The sequence below is a fragment of the Primulina eburnea genome, chromosome 18 (assembly GCF_022965805.1).
Source record: "Primulina eburnea isolate SZY01 chromosome 18, ASM2296580v1, whole genome shotgun sequence".
Lineage (NCBI taxonomy): Eukaryota > Viridiplantae > Streptophyta > Magnoliopsida > Lamiales > Gesneriaceae > Primulina > Primulina eburnea.
Window position 1 is genome coordinate 242105 of NC_133118.1, and position 18136 is coordinate 260240.

An 18136-nucleotide genomic window follows, 5' to 3' on the forward strand; every position below is an offset into this window, starting at 1 on the left:
AACTCTCTCTTCGTCCAAGTCATCCTCCTTTAGTTCAGTTGTGAGGGTGGCTTCTAATGGATCCTTCATAGAATCCTGCACAAAATTACACACAAGTGAGTCCACAGCATCAATTTTAAAACAGTCATCCGTGTTCAGTGTGTGCTTAAGAGCATTAAAAACGTCAAAAGTAATTTCTTCCTCGCCCACTCTCAATCTCAATTTCTCTTCTTGAACATCAATCAGGGCCTTGCCAGTCGCAAGGAATGGTCTCCCCAGAATCAATGGCATCTCCATGTCTTCCTCCATGTCAAGTACTACAAAATCTGCAGGAAATATGAATTTGTCCACCTTTACCAGGACGTCCTCTACGACTCCTCGCGGGTATTTGACAGATCTGTCTGCTAATTGCAAGGACATCCGTGTTGGCTTAGGTAGAAAATTACCGCCCGAGCGCTGACTCTTCTGTATGTTGGCTCTTCGGAGGATTTTTCTCGCGCCCGGGCGGTAGAATATTACCGCCCGAGCGCCGCACTCTCTGTAATTTAACTGAGCAATTCACTTCTCGCGCTCGGGCGGTAAGATTTCACCGCTCGGGCGCCAACCTTTCTGTCCATTGTCTTCTTGGCTTGCACACTTTGCCCAGATTTCGGTTTTCCGGCCATTGTACCTGCAAATTCGTCACGCACAAGTGAGAAATGATTAAATGCATATGCTTACTCTAAAACTAACAAAATGTAGAAGAAATATACGTATGTACAATGCAAACACACACAAACTAATGTAATAAAACACGTAAAAACCACAACTATCAGTTGCGTTTTTCATTTGAGTGAAATTTGAGTTTAATTTTTATATTAGTTGAGTTTGGATTGAATTTTTCAATCGAATGAAGTTTGTGTAAAGTTTTTAAACTTGCATTGAGTTTTCATTTTAAATTGAATTTTAACATGAAGAAAGTTATCTTTTTAGATATCAATGCCTTTTGATTGAATTACAAAAGGTTTACTCCCCGTTGCTTTATTTTCCCGAATTGTGTCCATATTATGAACTCAATTTTATTTAAATTTTTTTTTATGTAAAACAAAAAGAAAAAGAAAAAGAAATAGAGAACGAGAACTGAAACCCTAGCTAGGTCTGCTTGCGATCGATCTCATTACAAAATAATTCTCTTCCCCACGGTTCGTCGTCCGCTGAAAACATAAATTTCCGATGTTTAAGTACGGCACTTTAGCGGACGAAAACCCGCCAGCTCTACCGGCGGTGCCACACTCTTTAGAAGATTGGAAGGGCGAGTTGTTTTGGAAAGCAATGGATCCAATTGATTGCAGGTACTTGTGTCGCATACTCCAGCTTAGGAAGCCGGAAGACATTCAATTGATCTTTTCAGAGGTGAAAGATCAGATATTTCCGTTGATGTTCGATCAATTTGGTAGCTCTGTAATTCTCTGTCTTTGCGGAGTCTGCGACGAACAACAGATGAACCAGATGGTTTCTTCGCTCACTGCTGATGCCCATATGCTCATGCTTGTCTGCTTCAACTCTATTGGGTATGTATGTTTACTTTCAGCTAAGTGGTGGGTGACTGAGTAACAATGACCTGAACGAGGATAGGCTTGATCTGTTTTATTGGTTGCTGGCTGGGCTCAGCTTCATCAACTTCTTTAATTATCTTTTTCTCGTCAACATGGAATTCTTACAATCCTGCACTAATAAATAGGACCACACGATCTAGATCAGAGCAAACTTCCAATAGTACTACGTGCCTATCCAGAATTTATGTATTTTAATCAAGTAATGTTTATTAATGGAAGCTGCCTATTATTATTATATCAACGATATGATCACATGAAGCACTAGCTAGACAGTAGAGAATAATATATAACACCATCACTTTTACATTTTCTCGACTTTCTTGCTTTATTGTAACTATTGATTGATCCACTAATGTGTCTACTCTAACAATAGCGGACCTAGAAAATATTAATATGTGGTCACTGGTCATGCACCAGCTTTATGATTTAATTGTTTAATATTTATAGATGATTAATTATCTTAGATCATTGTGTATATATTTCCAAGTTGTGGTTTTGAGTCATAAAAAAAAGATTAGACTGACAAGTGGAACACTTGGTGTCACACCTCGAGACCGAGGTATAGAGGACATTTGCAGTTTAATAGAAAAAAATAAGACTCATAGCAAATAGCAAAAATGTAACGTCCCGAAAAATTTGAAGGTTCACTTGAACCACATGCATGAAATTTATTAAATTTCTTTGGTATTTTATTAATTTGTTTAAAAGCATTAAATGCATGTTTATTTCATAAATTATGTTTTTAATTATTTTTATGCATTTTATGCATAATTCATGCATGATAGGATTTAATTTATGAAATTTTAAAAGTTCACGAATTATGGTTTCTAGGTGTATTTCACGTTCGAACGAGGATCGGAGACCGGAGAATTTTCAGAAAAATTATTTTATTACACGATTTATTTTTATAAATTAAAATATAGCGTTTTTAAGTGTATTTTTCAAAAATGAGAATTTTGGGTATTTTTACCTGTATGATTTTATTTTTAACGGTATGCAAATTTTATCGAATCGAGGGACTTTTTAAGGGTTCGACTAATATTTTCAAAATCATTCCAACACGAAATATTTTTCTGGAGTGCATTTGGACTTAATGAGCCTACTTTTAAGCTTGTTGGTCTTAATTAGCTTTTAAACCTTTAATTGTTATTTTAAAGCCCATTATCTATTATTTATCTATTTAATTACTACCTAAAACACCATTTACTCTAAACCTAAAGTCACTAGCCGACACCCCATTCAGAACCTCTCACCCTCGTTTTCAAAACTCTTCAGCTCGAGGAAACCTTCGGCCAAGCTCTATTCTTGTAGGAGAAAATCCTCCCGGCATTTGTTCTTCGATCTTCTCGCGTTCGTATCAGCTAAGGCACGTTGTGTACTTTCATTTCTTCGTCTTGCACGCCATATACTGCTGATGTGTGCACCATAGTTGTTAAAAATCAGATCATTCACGTTCGAGATGCGATGCACGGTTTTTGCATGAAATTTGATCATATTTTGATTGTAAACTCACGATTCTTGATTCCTTGTGCAAGGGATGCTGAGTGCAGGTCATCTAAGGGTGGAAATGATGTAATCTAACGTGTGTAAGTGCTGTAATCAGCCCCATAGTCACGCGATCAGGCTTAGTGCAAACCGCCGCGGATGGGGCTCTTTTGGAGATTTGCGGTTGCGGGTAGGTGCTAGGCTGCATGGGACTGAAATCTTGATTCATGTAGGACTAGTATGGTCGAGTAAGGTGCTAGGAGGGAGCCATGGGTGTGTGGTTGAAGGAGAAGCTCGATCATGGGAAGGGTAGCGATTGAGACGTTTTACACGATAGTCTTTGGGAAATGATGTGTGCTGTCACGCCCCGGGACGGGGGTTGGTTGACACCGGCAATGCTCTCAAATATTCATTCGAAAACAACAAGCCTCAGAAGTACAGAATTTCAGAAACCCGTCTTTTATTCATAACAATCATTGTCTGTTACAACTCAATGACAAATGTTTTACAGCGGAAATGTAAAACCATAAAATTACATTGTCTGAACAGATGCAGCGGAAAATAAAACATAAATCAGAACTAAGAACAACGATCTTCATCACCAGCCCCAAAACTGACGTTGCTCCTCTTCTTCTATCAACACTTCCTCGTTCTTATCTGAGATGGGTTTGGTGGGTGAGTGATATGATTGTCACTCAGTAAGCAGGGGCGGGAATAACTCCCAGTTTTCGAACATCATTTTAATACAGAAACCGTAATACAGTAATATACAGAAAAACTCGTATTTCATAACAGAAATCAGAATTCAGAAACTTCAGGTTTCAGATCAGAAATCAGAATTGGTAAGCACTGAACACGTTAGTGAATTTCATGGCTAAACTGATATCAGTCCCCTATATGTTCTCTTCTCTAAGGGGTGAGGCCAGAATCAGAATCAGAATTCAGAAATATTCAGAATATATATTCCTACCATTAGTTCACTAGGGAGTTTCAGTGCTTCAAAATCATATATCAGAAATCATGCAGAAACTGAACTTTAAAACAGAATTATCAAACATATTTCAAGATATTTACATATAAGCCCACTTACCGTAAATTGCTAGAGTTTCGGTTGAAGTCTACTGAAATCTGCTTGCATCGCTACTGGATTTTACAGCTTCGAAAATGCACTCTCTTAGCTCTAATTTCAGGTGATACTCTCAAGATTTGTGTAACCCAATTCAGAGGTTGAGGGTGCTATTTATAGGCAAATATTCTGACTGTTAGCTTCTCATTTAATGGCCATAATCTGCCATTAACAACCTTTATTCCGTGATAAATGCTTCAGTTACAAGTCTAAGCTGAATCTGTAACTGTCTGCTGGAATATCGTTCTTCTGCTGCTGGATTCTGGTCTGCTGCTGAATTCGGGTCTGCTGGATTTTGTCTGCTGGAAAATACCATCTTCTGAAATATGAGTTGCTGCTGGAAATATTAGCTTCTGCTGAAATTGGCCAGCTGCTGCTACTGCTGAAATTTCAGGTTCTCAAATCCCTCCCTCCTTATAAGAAGTTTCGTCCTCGAAACTGCTAAACATGATTCTCAAAGAGGTAAGGATATTGTGCTCGTATCTTTTCTTCCAGCTCCCAAGTGGGTTCTCTTTCGGTGTGGTTTTCGTCGTCTCAGTACTTGGTCTTTGAAATCCACAATTCGAATCGGAATTTCTTCATACTTCAGTTCTTCATTTAGATTGCTCTCAACCAGAAGTGGTCCAGCTTCCAGAATGTGACTTGGATCAGAAATATATCTCCTTAGCTGCGAAACGTGGAATACATTGTGAATTCTTGACATTTCGGGTGGAAGTGCTAATCTATAAGCAAGTGTCCCCACTTTCTCAAGAATTTCAAATGGCCCGACGTATCTGGGATTCAGTTTCCCAGCCTTATTGAATCGGATTACACCCTTCATGGGTGACACTTTTACATAAGCCTTTTCTCCAACTTCAAATTCCACGGGTCGTCTCTTCAAGTCAGCCCAACTTTTCTGTCGATCTTGTGCAGCTTTTAATCTTTCTTTGATCAGAGCAACTTTATCCACTGTTTCTTGGACCAGTTCGGGTCCCATGATGGCTTTTTCCCCGACTTCATCCCAATATAGTGGTGATCGACATTTTCGTCCATACAAAGCTTCATATGGTGCCATTCCAATACTACTGTGGTAACTATTATTGTATGCGAATTCGATCAAGGGCAGATGTTCGCTCCAATTACCACTGAAGTCTAGAGCACAAGCTCTCAGCATATCCTCAAGAGTTTGAATTGTTCTCTCTGTTTGGCCATCGGTTTGAGGATGATAGGCCGTACTAAGAGTAATTTTTGTCCCCATAGCTTGTTGAAAGCTCTTCCAAAATCGAGATGTAAACCTAGGGTCTCTGTCTGATAGTATGCTAGCCGGTACTCCATGTAATCGCACGATCTCATTCATGTACAAGGTGGCTAGCTTGTCCAAATTATAATTCATGCGGACAGGTAAGAAATGCGCCGATTTCGTGAGTCTATCTACGATTACCCAGATGCCGTCATGACTTTGTCTCGATTTGGGTAAACCTACTACAAAATCCATGGAAATATGTTGCCATTTCCATTCCGGGATTTCTAATGGTTGAAGAAGTCCACCAGGTCTTTGGTGCTCTACCTTGACTTGCTGGCACACGTGACATTTGGAAACATACATTGCCACGTCTTTCTTCATTCCACTCCACCAAAAATTTCTCTTCAAATCTCTGTACATCTTGGTACTGCCAGGATGTACTGAAAATTTTGACTTATGTGCTTCAGACATTACTTCTTGTCGAAGGTCATCAATGTCTGGTACGCACAATCGTCCTTTCATCCACAAGATCCTTTGGTTGTCCGTCTCGAAATCTGGTGATTTCCCTTCTTTAACTTGCTCTTTTAGTTTCACCAAAGCGAGATCTCTATCTTGACTCATCTTGATTGTCTCTCGAAGACATGGTTGTGCTGAAAGTGATGTCAGGATCACCTTACTCATATTCTTTCGGCTTAAAGCATCTGCTACTTTGTTGGCTTTGCCTGGATGGTAGCTTATTGTCAAGTCGTAATCCTTCATGAGTTCGATCCATCGTCTTTGTCTCATATTTAATTCTTTTTGTGTGAACAAATATTTGTGACTTTGGTGATCGGTGAAAATCTCACACTTGGCTCCATAAAGATAGTGTCTCCAAATCTTTAGTGCGAACACCACTGCAGCTAATTCAAGGTCATGTGTTGGGTAATTCTGTTCATACGGCTTCAATTGTCTTGACGCGTATGCAATCACCCTTCCCTCTTGCATGAGCACACATCCTAAACCTTCTTTGGATGCATCACTGTAGACGGTGTAATCCTTACCTTCCATAGGTAATACTAGCACTGCTGTGGATGTAAGCTTCTTCTTCAAAGTCTCGAAGCTTTGCTCACATTTTTCACTCCATTGAAACTTAGAGTTCTTCTATGTGAGTTTGGTGAGAGGTATGGCTATTGAGGAGAATCCTTCAACAAATTTTCGGTAATAGCCTGCTAGTCCCAAGAAGCTTCGTACCTCTGTCACATTCTTTGTCCTAGGCCAATCCGAAATTGCCTCCACTTTCTTAGGGTCCACAGATACTCCTGCTGCTGATATTATGTGTCCCAAGAATGCGACGCTCTCTAGCCAGAATTCGCATTTCTTGAACTTGGCGTATAGTTCCTTTTCTCTCAGCTTCTGGAGGGTGAGACGAAGATGTTCTTTGTGGTCTTCTTCACTTGACGAATATACTAGAATATCGTCCATGAATACCACAACAAATTTGTCAAGAAATGGTTTAAACACTCTATTCATCAGATCCATGAATACTGCCGGAGCGTTTGTTAATCCGAACGGCATCACTGTGAACTCATAGTGTTCGTACCTTGTTCTGAAGGCTGTCTTTGGGATATCGTCTGATTTGACCTTCAATTGGTGGTAGCCTGACCTTAAGTCGAGCTTGGAAAAGACTGAAGCTCCTTTGAGTTGGTCAAACAAGTCATCTATCCTTGGAAGCGGATACTTGTTTTTTATTGTGATCTTGTTCAGCTCTCGGTAGTCGATACACATCCTCATGCTTCCGTCCTTCTTCTTTACAAATAGGACAGGAGCTCCCCACGGAGATGCGCTTGGTCGGATTTGCTTCTTGTCCAACAACTCTTGAAGTTGCTCTTTGAGTTCTTTCAACTCTGCTGGAGCCATTCGGTATGGTGCCTTTGAGATTGGTGTAGCATTGGGCACTAAGTTAATCTCAAACTCCACTTCGCGATCGGGAAGTTCGCCAGGGAGTTCTTCAGGAAAGACATCCGGGAATTCTTGTACTACCGGAATCTCTTCTAACGTAAGTGCGGTTTCTTTCTTTACCTCGCTTATCATAGCTAGGTAAACTTCTTCTCCACTTTTCATGGCTTTCCAAGTTTGAGAAGCAGAAAGAACAGTCTTTCGTTCTTTGGTCTTGCCATGGAATAAAATTTTCTCTTGGTGTGGAGCTTGGATGGTTACCGTCTTTCCATGACAGTCTACTAAGGCATGATTCTTGGCTAACCAATCCATTCCAAGAATTACGTCGAATTCCACCATGTTTAGTTGAATAAGGTTTGTCTTGAAATTCTGATCTTCTATGAGAACACTAATATCCCGATATAGAGTGCCAGTTTCTAAAATTCGATTTGCAGGAGTGGCTACTCTGTATGGTTCTTCTAAGTTATCAGGCTTAGATCCTAACTTCTTGGCAAATCTTTTAGACATGAATGAATGCGTAGCACCACAATCAAATAACACATAGGCAGGTATATTATTGATTAGAATGGTACCGGCTACGACATCATTGGAGTTGTCAGCCTCTTCTTGAGTTATAGCATAGACTCGAGCATTTGGCTTGTTCTCCTTAGGCTTATTTGGAGTTGATCCTCCTGCTGGTCCATTCCTTGGATCTGGAAGAGGACATTGAGCAATGCGATGGTCCATCTTTCCACAACGGAAACAAGCTCCAGAATTCATACGACATTCACCAGTGTGTGTGAATCCGCAAGTTTGGCACTTGACTCCTTCTTTGTTTGATTGAGAAGAAGTGGTTCCTTTGGATGGAGTACTGGTAAATTGGTTGTTCGAAAACCTAGGCCTCTGGAATTGCTGGCCCGATTGGTAGTGGCTTGGCTGAGGGCGTTTTAGTTTGTTCTCGCCTTCACGCCTCTTGATGTCATTCTCGGCCCTGATGGCGGCTCCCATCAATTCCTCAAAACTATTGGGCTCGATCACGGCAAGGGCAGATTGAATACGGCTGTTCAATCCCTTCTTGAAGCGATGCATCTTCAAGGCTTCGTCTCCCATTATGGTTGGGGAGTAAGTTCCCAATGAGTGGAACTTAGATGAATACTCCACCACAGTCATGTTTGGTTCTTGAACCAAGCTTTCAAATTCTGACAACTTTTGCACCCGAACTGCTGTCGGAAAGTACTGCCTCAGGAATGCCTCTCGGAACCTTTGCCAAGTGATAGGTCCCGCCTCTATCATAGCTGGTGAGACTCCTTCCCACCATCTGGCAGCTTTATCCACAAGAAAAGGTGTAATCACCTCTACTCTGATCCTTTGGGGAACCTCAAGTAGTCGAAGATGATTTTCCACCTCTTTCATCCAATTCTGTCCCACCTCTGGATCGGTGCTTCCATCGAAGTTAGGGACTCTTGCTCTTCGGAGAGCCTCGTAGTGCTGCTTAGTCCCGTTCTGAGCTGGAGGTGGTGGCGGTGGTGGCTGATTAGCATTAGGGTTCACCAACCCTTGTAGCGTGGTTGCCACAATTGTGGCTATAGCCATCAAATCCACTTGACTGAGGCCGACTGCTGGTGGTTGTTGTTGGGGTTGTTGCTGTGCGTCCTCATCATTTTGGTTGTTGCGGTTTCCATAACGGGGGTTGCGATTGTTTCTTACTGGTCTTCTGTCCATTTCCTACAAGTACGAAAGTTCTAAGGTTGATGACAAAATATGGACTCAAGAAAAGAAACAAAATGATTGAGTAATTGCTCGTATTTTAAATATGAAGCCAATGGATAAAAATAAGTTTTATTGATTTCCCAAGAAAGTGCAATTGCAACTGAATTTCGAAATGAAAACAGAAATGCAAGTGGGACAAGTGTTATTACAACTACTACTACTGGTATTCTAATCTATCACTTCTCCCAATCTAAATCCATAAGATCCTCTCCAACTTCCTCTTCTTCTTCTTCGGGATCCTCCTCGGGTTCATCTTCATGGTTGGCTATTACTGCTTCGAGATGTTCAATATGACCATGCAGAACTGCATTCTGGTCACTAAGAACTTCAACAGTATCTTGCAACTCTTGAATCTGAGCATCAGTCTGTGCACTATACTGGTTATGTTGGTGCACGAGTTGGTGGTTCTGATCCTTGAGTATTTGGATTTTGTCAACTAGTGTGTCACGTAGCTCGATGAATTCTTCTACAGTCTCTTGGGATATTTCAAACTCCTCTTGAGTCTTCCTATTCCTCTCTTCTGCTTCATGCAGATAGTGAGCATAACGTTGAACATCACCCTCTAAGTGCTCTGCTCGACGCTCTAACTCATCTTTGTCCAACTTTAGGCAGTAGTTACTCTCCTTGAGTTTTTCTAGCTTCCTCTCTAAGCTCTTAATGTAGCTAATTTGGTCAGCCATATCCTACATCCACAAACATAAGGGTAAAGGTTCAGAATTGATATCAAGAATATGGATTAAGTTATAGACAAGTACTGGAATGAATAGAATCAGTAAGCCTATAACATTCAATAGCAGAAAATAGCTCAAAAATTTTCGGTCTCAGAATGGCGTGAAAAATTTACTAAAAATCCTTGACATCAAGAACATGAATGATACCAAGTTTGGTGTAAAAATACTAAGCCATTTGAAAATGAAAATTCTTCAAAGTTTAAAATTTTTGGAAAAATTTACGGAAATGATGAATCGTTCTAGGTTAGGTTTTCCTCGTCGAGAGCTTTCCAACGCCTACTTTTAATGGTAAAAATTTCTCCTGGATCAAAAGTTATCGCCGTTTGAAGTTTGCGCGAAAAACACCTCCACTTCCATGTCCTTTTGCGGAGTCTACTGCATGCGCCTACTGGAATTCACTTGCTACTGCAACTCTGATGCTACTGCAATCAGTCTGCTGCTTTTCCAGCGTTTTCTGCTGGTTTCCAGCCCTATTAGAATCAGTCTGCTGCCTTCAGCTCTACTGAATTCTATCTGCTGGTTCTGGTCCCAGACTACTGGTTTTGATGCTACTGTTTTTCAGTCATCTACTGTTTCGGTCTACTGATTTTGGTCTACTGAATTTTTTTTTTTGTTTTTTTAAACTCGTTTCAGTAGTCTATTTCAGTAATCTTCAGAACTTATTCTCAGAAGTCTATAAGAACTTATTATTTCTAGTTCCTCCTCCCCAGATTATGAAACCCGGTTTCGCTCTGATACCACTTCAATGTCACGCCCCGGGACGGGGGTTGGTTGACACCGGCGTTCCTCTCAAATATTCATTCGAAAACAACAAGCCTCAGAAGTACAGAATTTCAGAAACCCGTCTTTTATTCATAACAATCATTGTCTGTTACAACTCAATGACAAATGTTTTACAGCGGAAATGTAAAACCATAAAATTACATTGTCTGAACAGATGCAGCGGAAAATAAAACATAAATCAGAACTAAGAACAACGATCTTCATCACCAGCCCCAAAACTGACGTTGCTCCTCTTCTTCTATCAACACTTCCTCGTTCTTATCTGAGATGGGTTTGGTGGGTGAGTGATATGATTGTCACTCAGTAAGCAGGGGCGGGAATAACTCCCAGTTTTCGAACATCATTTTAATACAGAAACCGTAATACAGTAATATACAGAAAAACTCGTATTTCATAACAGAAATCAGAATTCAGAAACTTCAGGTTTCAGATCAGAAATCAGAATTGGTAAGCACTGAACACGTTAGTGAATTTCATGGCTAAACTGATATCAGTCCCCTATATGTTCTCTTCTCTAAGGGGTGAGGCCAGAATCAGAATCAGAATTCAGAAATGTTCAGAATATATATTCCTACCATTAGTTCACTAGGGAGTTTCAGTGCTTCAAAATCATATATCAGAAATCATGCAGAAACTGAACTTTAAAACAGAATTATCAAACAGATTTCAAGATATTTACATATAAGCCCACTTACCGTAAATTGCTAGAGTTTCGGTTGAAGTCTACTGAAATCTGCTTGCATCGCTACTGGATTTTACAGCTTCGAAAATGCACTCTCTTAGCTCTAATTTCAGGTGATACTCTCAAGATTTGTGTAACCCAATTCAGAGGTTGATGGTGCTATTTATAGGCAAATATTCTGACTGTTAGCTTCTCATTTAATGGCCATAATCTTCCATTAACAACCTTTATTCCGTGATAAATGCTTCAGTTACAAGTCTAAGCTGAATCTGTAACTGTCTGCTGGAATATCGTTCTTCTGCTGCTGGATTCTGGTCTGCTGCTGAATTCGGGTCTGCTGGATTTTGTCTGCTGGAAAATACCATCTTCTGAAATATGAGTTGCTGCTGGAAATATTAGCTTCTGCTGAAATTGGCCAGCTGCTGCTACTGCTGAAATTTCAGGTTCTCACATGTGCGGCATCTTGCGTTGGTGAGGCTTGGTTTAGGAGGTTATTTAGGGCCTTAAGGTGAGTCATAAAGGTTGGGCATGTGGTGGAAATTTGGTGGACCGAAGGAATTGAGTAGTGGAGCCATGTGTTGGGTTTATTTCATCCTACCCATGTGGGCATTGCCTCCATGATAGGATGAATGGCCAAGATTTGCTCATGCATATATAGGACCCACTTTTTTTTTATGAAATTGTATGTGTGGCAAAATCTTACCCGTTGAAATGAATGTGTGGGTAGTGCCCACATAGGTAGGATCTCATCTACCCATGTGTTGGGTTAAGGATGGTGCTTGTGGGGGTGGCCGAGAAATTAGCTAGGATAATAGGTTTAGACGTGGGTTAGAGGGCTGATTTTGAGGAGTTTAGGGGCTGTTAGAGTGTATTTTAAGTATGGGTTAAGTTTGAAAAAAATTTGGTTGGGTTTCGAGTTAATTCGGATTAAAAACGGGACTCCGGTCCAAGTTTTAAAACAATTTGGTTATGTTATAAATTGGGCTCGAGTTTACGTCTAAGAATGCTTTTAGAAAATGTTTTGTTACATTTTAAAGAGTTTGGTAAGCTTCGGGTCAATTTTAGAGGTCCAGGGGTGAAACGATAATTTTCGGGTTTCCAGGGGCTAAATGGTCATTTTGCACCCGGGGTGAGATTTTGGTCCTGACAACGTCCTGGGCACAAATGTATGATAATTTAAATGTTCATGCATCATGATACACGATTTTTAAGATTTTATGAGCTTATACGTTCATGCTTGAATTTAAAGAAAATTGAATTTGTGCATTTATTTTTATAAGGAATGAAAATGATTATGTTTTGAATGATAGGAATTGGTTGTGACTATCGAAGTATATGTAAACTTTTAAGATGTATATGTAAATGATGATGATGAGGCTTAGGCACAGGGGATGGGTAATCCTGTCACTGATGTCCGACAGCCGTCGGGTACCACGGTTTTATGTATGATATATCCATCGTAAATGATGATGTACGATAGTCACCTCTAATAACTGAATGATGAATGATAAATGATAAATGATGAATGATGATTAACGATGAGCTGTTTTGATACGTCAGACTGCATATGACACATTTATGTTAAGCTTTTAAAGTTCATGAATGTTATGTTGAGTATGATATTTTTCACTGCTATGTGCATGTATATGTACTTGCTATTCTTGGTACAGGTGTGTTGAGTCTTTAGACTCACTGGGCGTGTGTGATGCAGGTGAGTTTAATGATGAGGAGACTGGATGTGCCGAACTCTGAGTAGGCAGATCTGGTGCGGTGACACGACGCGAGGACCTTATGATTTTCCGCATTATTATTTATGAGTTTTGAGAGGAGATGAACATTTTATTATGTTGACGATTTTAAGATTTTTACTCGTTCATGTTTAGTATGATTTTTGGATGAGTTTGATTAATTTAAACTGCATCATTTTTACCGTCAAATAATTACGATTAATTTAAATGCTTATTTTCAAAATGCGAGCTTTTAAAAAAAAATCTGCGCTTTTAAAACGAGTAGGCGTTACAAAAAACCAGTCTAATTCATAAAAGAACATTATCTCTACATATTTGAAATGCGAATAATGCAGAATTTGTTCTTACAAAGAAAAGTGCGAAATGTGGAAGTTAATAAACTACAAACTTGAAATTAAGGGCTTGGTCTTCATAACTATGGATTTCTTCACCAGCCCCAAAAATTTATCTTATTCCGTCTCTTCCACCTTTTCTTCATTATTATCCGGGGAGGACATAAGTTGATGAGTTTTCTTGGAAACAATAAACAAGTGAGGGTCGATCGAATACAAGAATAAAAGATCACACATATACCTATCTTTTAAACAGATTATGTTACATAACATAGTTCAACATAACGGAATGAACATAATTTAGGACTTATAGTATCAGATACAGAAAACATCATAACAGAATCTTTATCAAGTCAGAACATGCCAATACATAACCTTATCAGATCTTATTGAACAAATCACATTATAATGATCGTGACATATCCTTAATCTTGGGGTCACTCTAGGACCTTTTCCTATAAATGGACTCTTTCTGAGACTTTTCCTGCATCCGGACAGCAACTTGGATGTGTTTTGACTACTACATAGAATGGTCGAAACAGCCCTTCCTTCCTTCCTTGAGACTGCCAAAAACTTGGAGGATTTCTTGAAAGCACTTGTGCTCGGTTTTTTTTAGCCCTTTTGGTGTAGAAATGTTGGAGTCTTATCTAAAATTTATAGGCTAAATGTTGGCTCTCCAAAGGTTGGTTTGGCCGAAAACTTGATGCCCAAGTAGTCAAAATTTCATCAACAACCAAGAATCACATTGGTTTACTCAAAAGACGTTTTTTGCACAATAAATTTGTTCCATTTTTTAGCTCTTCCTTTGGCCGTATTTTTTATTTATTTAGGACATGAAAATGGAGCTTCACTGAGGTAAATTTTCGAGTCCATGAGCTAGGGGTTTTCTTCTTCGAGCGACAGCACTTCGATCCTTACGGTATTGATTCGCATCAATTTCTTTTGAGTTAACTCCCTGAGCTTTTAGAGGTGAAAGTTTAAGTCTGAAGTCGAGTTTCTAATTGGTAAGTTTGTGCTACAAATACCGTGTTTTATTGCTTTCATGATTTGTTTTGAAAATCCATGTCCTGACCCATGCATAACATACCATCGACTTTTCTATATGGAGCAAATTTGGATGTAAGAAGCAGTCACCATCTCTTGTACAGTTGTATTCAATGCATAAATTAGCTTCGAGATTGCCGCCAATCGCTTTGCGTTCTGGTAGTATATATGCTGATCTAAGTTCAGTCAGGCTGTAAGGATGTTCCTGAGCTTATGGCCGGCATAAAATTAACGCACACATTGTTTAATAAATAATATAACATACTATCTCAGAATTTTTAGTTCTCCCAAAAATTTACGATAACAAATGAAAAATATGACCAATATCATACTAAATCCATACTTATCAACTATATAAGTCAAACTATATTCTTCAGAATTTTAAGAACCTGAATCATGATGGAAAACAACAGTTTTAGAGTTGTCTTAAGACAATCATATTGATTAACTGTCATAATCTCAACAATTTGAATCCGTGGGAGACACAGATAATTACAGGGTAGGAGCTCGTTCAGCTGATCCCGCAATTACTGTGAGCAAGTTGTTGCCAAAGGGATCACTCAAGTGTGCCGCAAGGTTTTCGACAGGTCCCTTCCCAGTCACATATGCCTGGATGAAAAAGCCAAGCATGGCGAACATGGCTAGTCTACCGTTTTTGATCTCCTTCACCTTCAAAACTGCTGCCTGGTCTGGATCATTTGCAAGCCCCAATGGGTCAAAAGGACCACCAGGATGAAGCTTGTCTTCTAGATTCTGCACAAATTTTGAACTACTTGTTATTCTTGTTGATCACCATATGAGAGAATCCAAATATTAACACGCATGGACATACCAATCCATTGATGATTCTGTAATATTCGGCACCACCAACAAGCGCAACCTCAGCAATCACAGCCAGAACAAGGTTAATGGGGATGTTCTTTCCGAAGTAATACAACGTGTTCCCATCAAGTAGCAGAGCACCGGTCTACAGAAATGAGGATGCAAAGGTTGAAAGATGAGAAACATCAAAATGCAGTTAAGATCGACAAACTACATTTCCTGAACTGTTAAAAAATTTCTGATTCCAGGAAGCTTCACAACAACACAGAAAATCAAGTTTATATATCAAAGGTAAGATGGACAAAGAAAACAAGAAAGTAGATAGCCATAATACCTTGAACCAAACAGCTTCTGGTCCGCAGTAAGCTCCGTATTTGTTCAAGGCCTCAGGGATTACAAAGCCAGCAGCGCCAAGCATGGCCCATCTTGCGTGAATAAGTTCGTACGCTTGATATCTGAATATGAAAATGCCAAATATTTCAATCCTCTTGTGACTCAAATGAAATTGATCATAAAGCGAGCATCAGTTGAAATTCCGAGAAATATCCCTTACTTGGCAAAGTCGGCCGGTTTCTTGCTGAGGCCAAAGGGATCATACCCATAGCTGCATATTCAGAGAAGCATACCGTATGTAAATAGATCTGCAAGGCAAATTCAGCTAAATGCAAATATAGAATACACAAGTACTTACTCTCCGGGGACTTCGCCTGTCAGGTATTCGGGAACTTCTGATCTGTCCAAGAGCCCCTCAGGCAAGAAGATTCTCCTGTCAGGCCCTGAAATTGGAAAAAAATAATCTAGAGACCAATAGACTACACTAAAGCTGAACGAAATCAATGACTTGGGCATGCAATTACTCACCGTACCACTTGGCCAGTTCATCGTCAGCTGCAGGGGGGGGCGCCTTAGACTTGGCAGCGGCCTTCTTCTTGGAGAAAAGTGCTACGGTTTTGAATGTGGCGTGGTAGGAAGGAGCTGGAGCAGATCTAAAGGTGAAATTAAGGGGATTGCCTAGAATCTCGGACTTTCCAAGGGACGCAACCGCGGACGATGCAGCAAGAGAAGCCATTTGATGTTGTTGGAACTTGGAAACAATATGAAGATGGTGGCAACTAAAAAGCTAGCACTGGTGGACGTGGATGTGACACATAGGACACCATTTCTTGTAATCTGATTGTAATCTGACGAGGCCTTTTGATAGGCTGGGATTTGGATCATGCATAGGTCTACTCGATATGGGATAACGTTACCTATCCCCGAATATTCGTCACTATTTTAGTAGTAAAAATGGAACATTCTACTTTCTTTTTACGGATCCATCATGGTAATTAATTATGTGATTGATAGTTTCATCATAATTCATAAATTAATGTTTAAAATTCCAAGTTTTCTCCAAACAAGATTCCTTTTTTTTTTTTTAAATCTGAACCAAACATACACGATGTCATTTGGCTTGGAAGTTCAAGTCCCATAATCCCATTTTTCCTTGCTTACACGTATAGTTACAGTATTTGATCTTCAAGAGATAATTTCCGTTCAAGAGTAAAACACGACAGACACAAGGCAAATATATAAATATCAAGAGATCAATCTGCATTAGAAAATAATACAATATTAGTAGAAAAATAGTAACCACATACACGTCCAAATTAATTGTTATAAAGCAAGCCTTTGCAAAATAATTTTAGAATAAACGAAAAGCTAGCACATGAAGTACTTAGCTTATTATTAAACAGTAAACCAAACTTATAGCTAAAAATCTATAACTTAATTATGCCCCAAAATTGTGTTGGGAAATTACCCCGAAGCGATGCCGACCACGATGATAATATAGTACCCAAAAAATTGCGGAATAAAACAACCAACAAGAACACAAAGATTTACGTGGTTCACCCAATATAGGCTACATCCACGGAGCACTGCAACTTTTATAACCGGAGAAATATTACAACAAGTGCATACACCAATACACTCAATATCTCACGATCCCAACCCGAGTATACCGAGAAAAATATTTTCTCTAACTCACACAAGAGAATTCCCGCACTCAAGAAAAAAATACACCTTTTTTTTCTATGCACTCTCTTTTTATCAAAGCTGAAAAGCTTTTGATTTTCGGATACAATAACTGAAAGAATTGAACTCTATTTATAACTAATTCCTTCCTTCCGTTTTATTAAAAAACCGATGTGGGATCTGAGATTTATATTATTTTATTTAATGTGTGGGCCCCACCACATTAATAAATCTCACATAACAATTCTCCCACTTGAAGACTTGATTCCAATCATGTCTTCACACCATCAGTGCAGCAGCTTATATGACACGTCTGCTTATTCGTTTTGCTTAAAACGTGCTAGAAATTTTTTTTTTTTTAAAACACTCAATTTTCGGCCATGTATACTTGCCACATGAAAATATTAAAATATTTTCCCCCTTAAAATAAAATACCAACCATCTAACATTTTAAAATCAAGTGCAATAGTCATAAAATGAAGACGTCGATTGTTTTACCAAACCAAAAAAAACAATAAGTTTGAAAAGTAAAGCCCATACTAAACCTCTCAAAAATATCTCAAAAGCATAAATAAATACTCTTAAAAATCTTTAACTTAAATCATAAAGCATAATACGGAAATAGAAGCGCTGGTCCTCGGGTTATGTGCACCTTCAGTCCAGTCGGATCAACCATCAAGACCTCCATTAGCATTATCATGATAACCTGCATCCATCACACCTAGTGAGTCTAAAGACTCAACACACCATAATCTTGATAACGAGTAATACGTAATACAGTTAACATATAACAGTGAAAAATACTTGTACTTAAAATATCATTTTCATTAAGATGCATAAACTTAAACTTAAGCATTTTCGTAAACATTTTCATGATGCATAAAAAT

The 18136-nt window shown here is 39.1% G+C and overlaps 1 protein-coding gene and 1 long non-coding RNA gene across 2 annotated transcripts; one reads left to right on the forward strand and one right to left on the reverse strand.

The window, feature by feature from the left end:
• The first annotated feature begins 798 nt into the window (after positions 1-798).
• On the forward strand, positions 799-15004 carry LOC140820321 (uncharacterized). Its single transcript, XR_012115412.1, has 2 exons — positions 799-1529; positions 12999-15004. It is a non-coding gene; the product is annotated as an uncharacterized lncRNA (long non-coding RNA).
• On the reverse strand, positions 14720-16352 carry LOC140820320 (chlorophyll a-b binding protein CP26, chloroplastic). The gene is made up of 6 exons (XM_073180668.1): positions 16095-16352; positions 15925-16009; positions 15787-15837; positions 15568-15688; positions 15244-15378; positions 14720-15164 (listed from the first exon to the last, which is right to left on the reverse strand). The coding sequence occupies exons 1-6, from the start codon at positions 16300-16302 to the stop codon at positions 14904-14906; spliced, it is 861 nt and encodes a 286-aa protein (XP_073036769.1). The 5' UTR covers positions 16303-16352; the 3' UTR covers positions 14720-14903.
• Positions 16353-18136: the final 1784 nt, after the last annotated feature.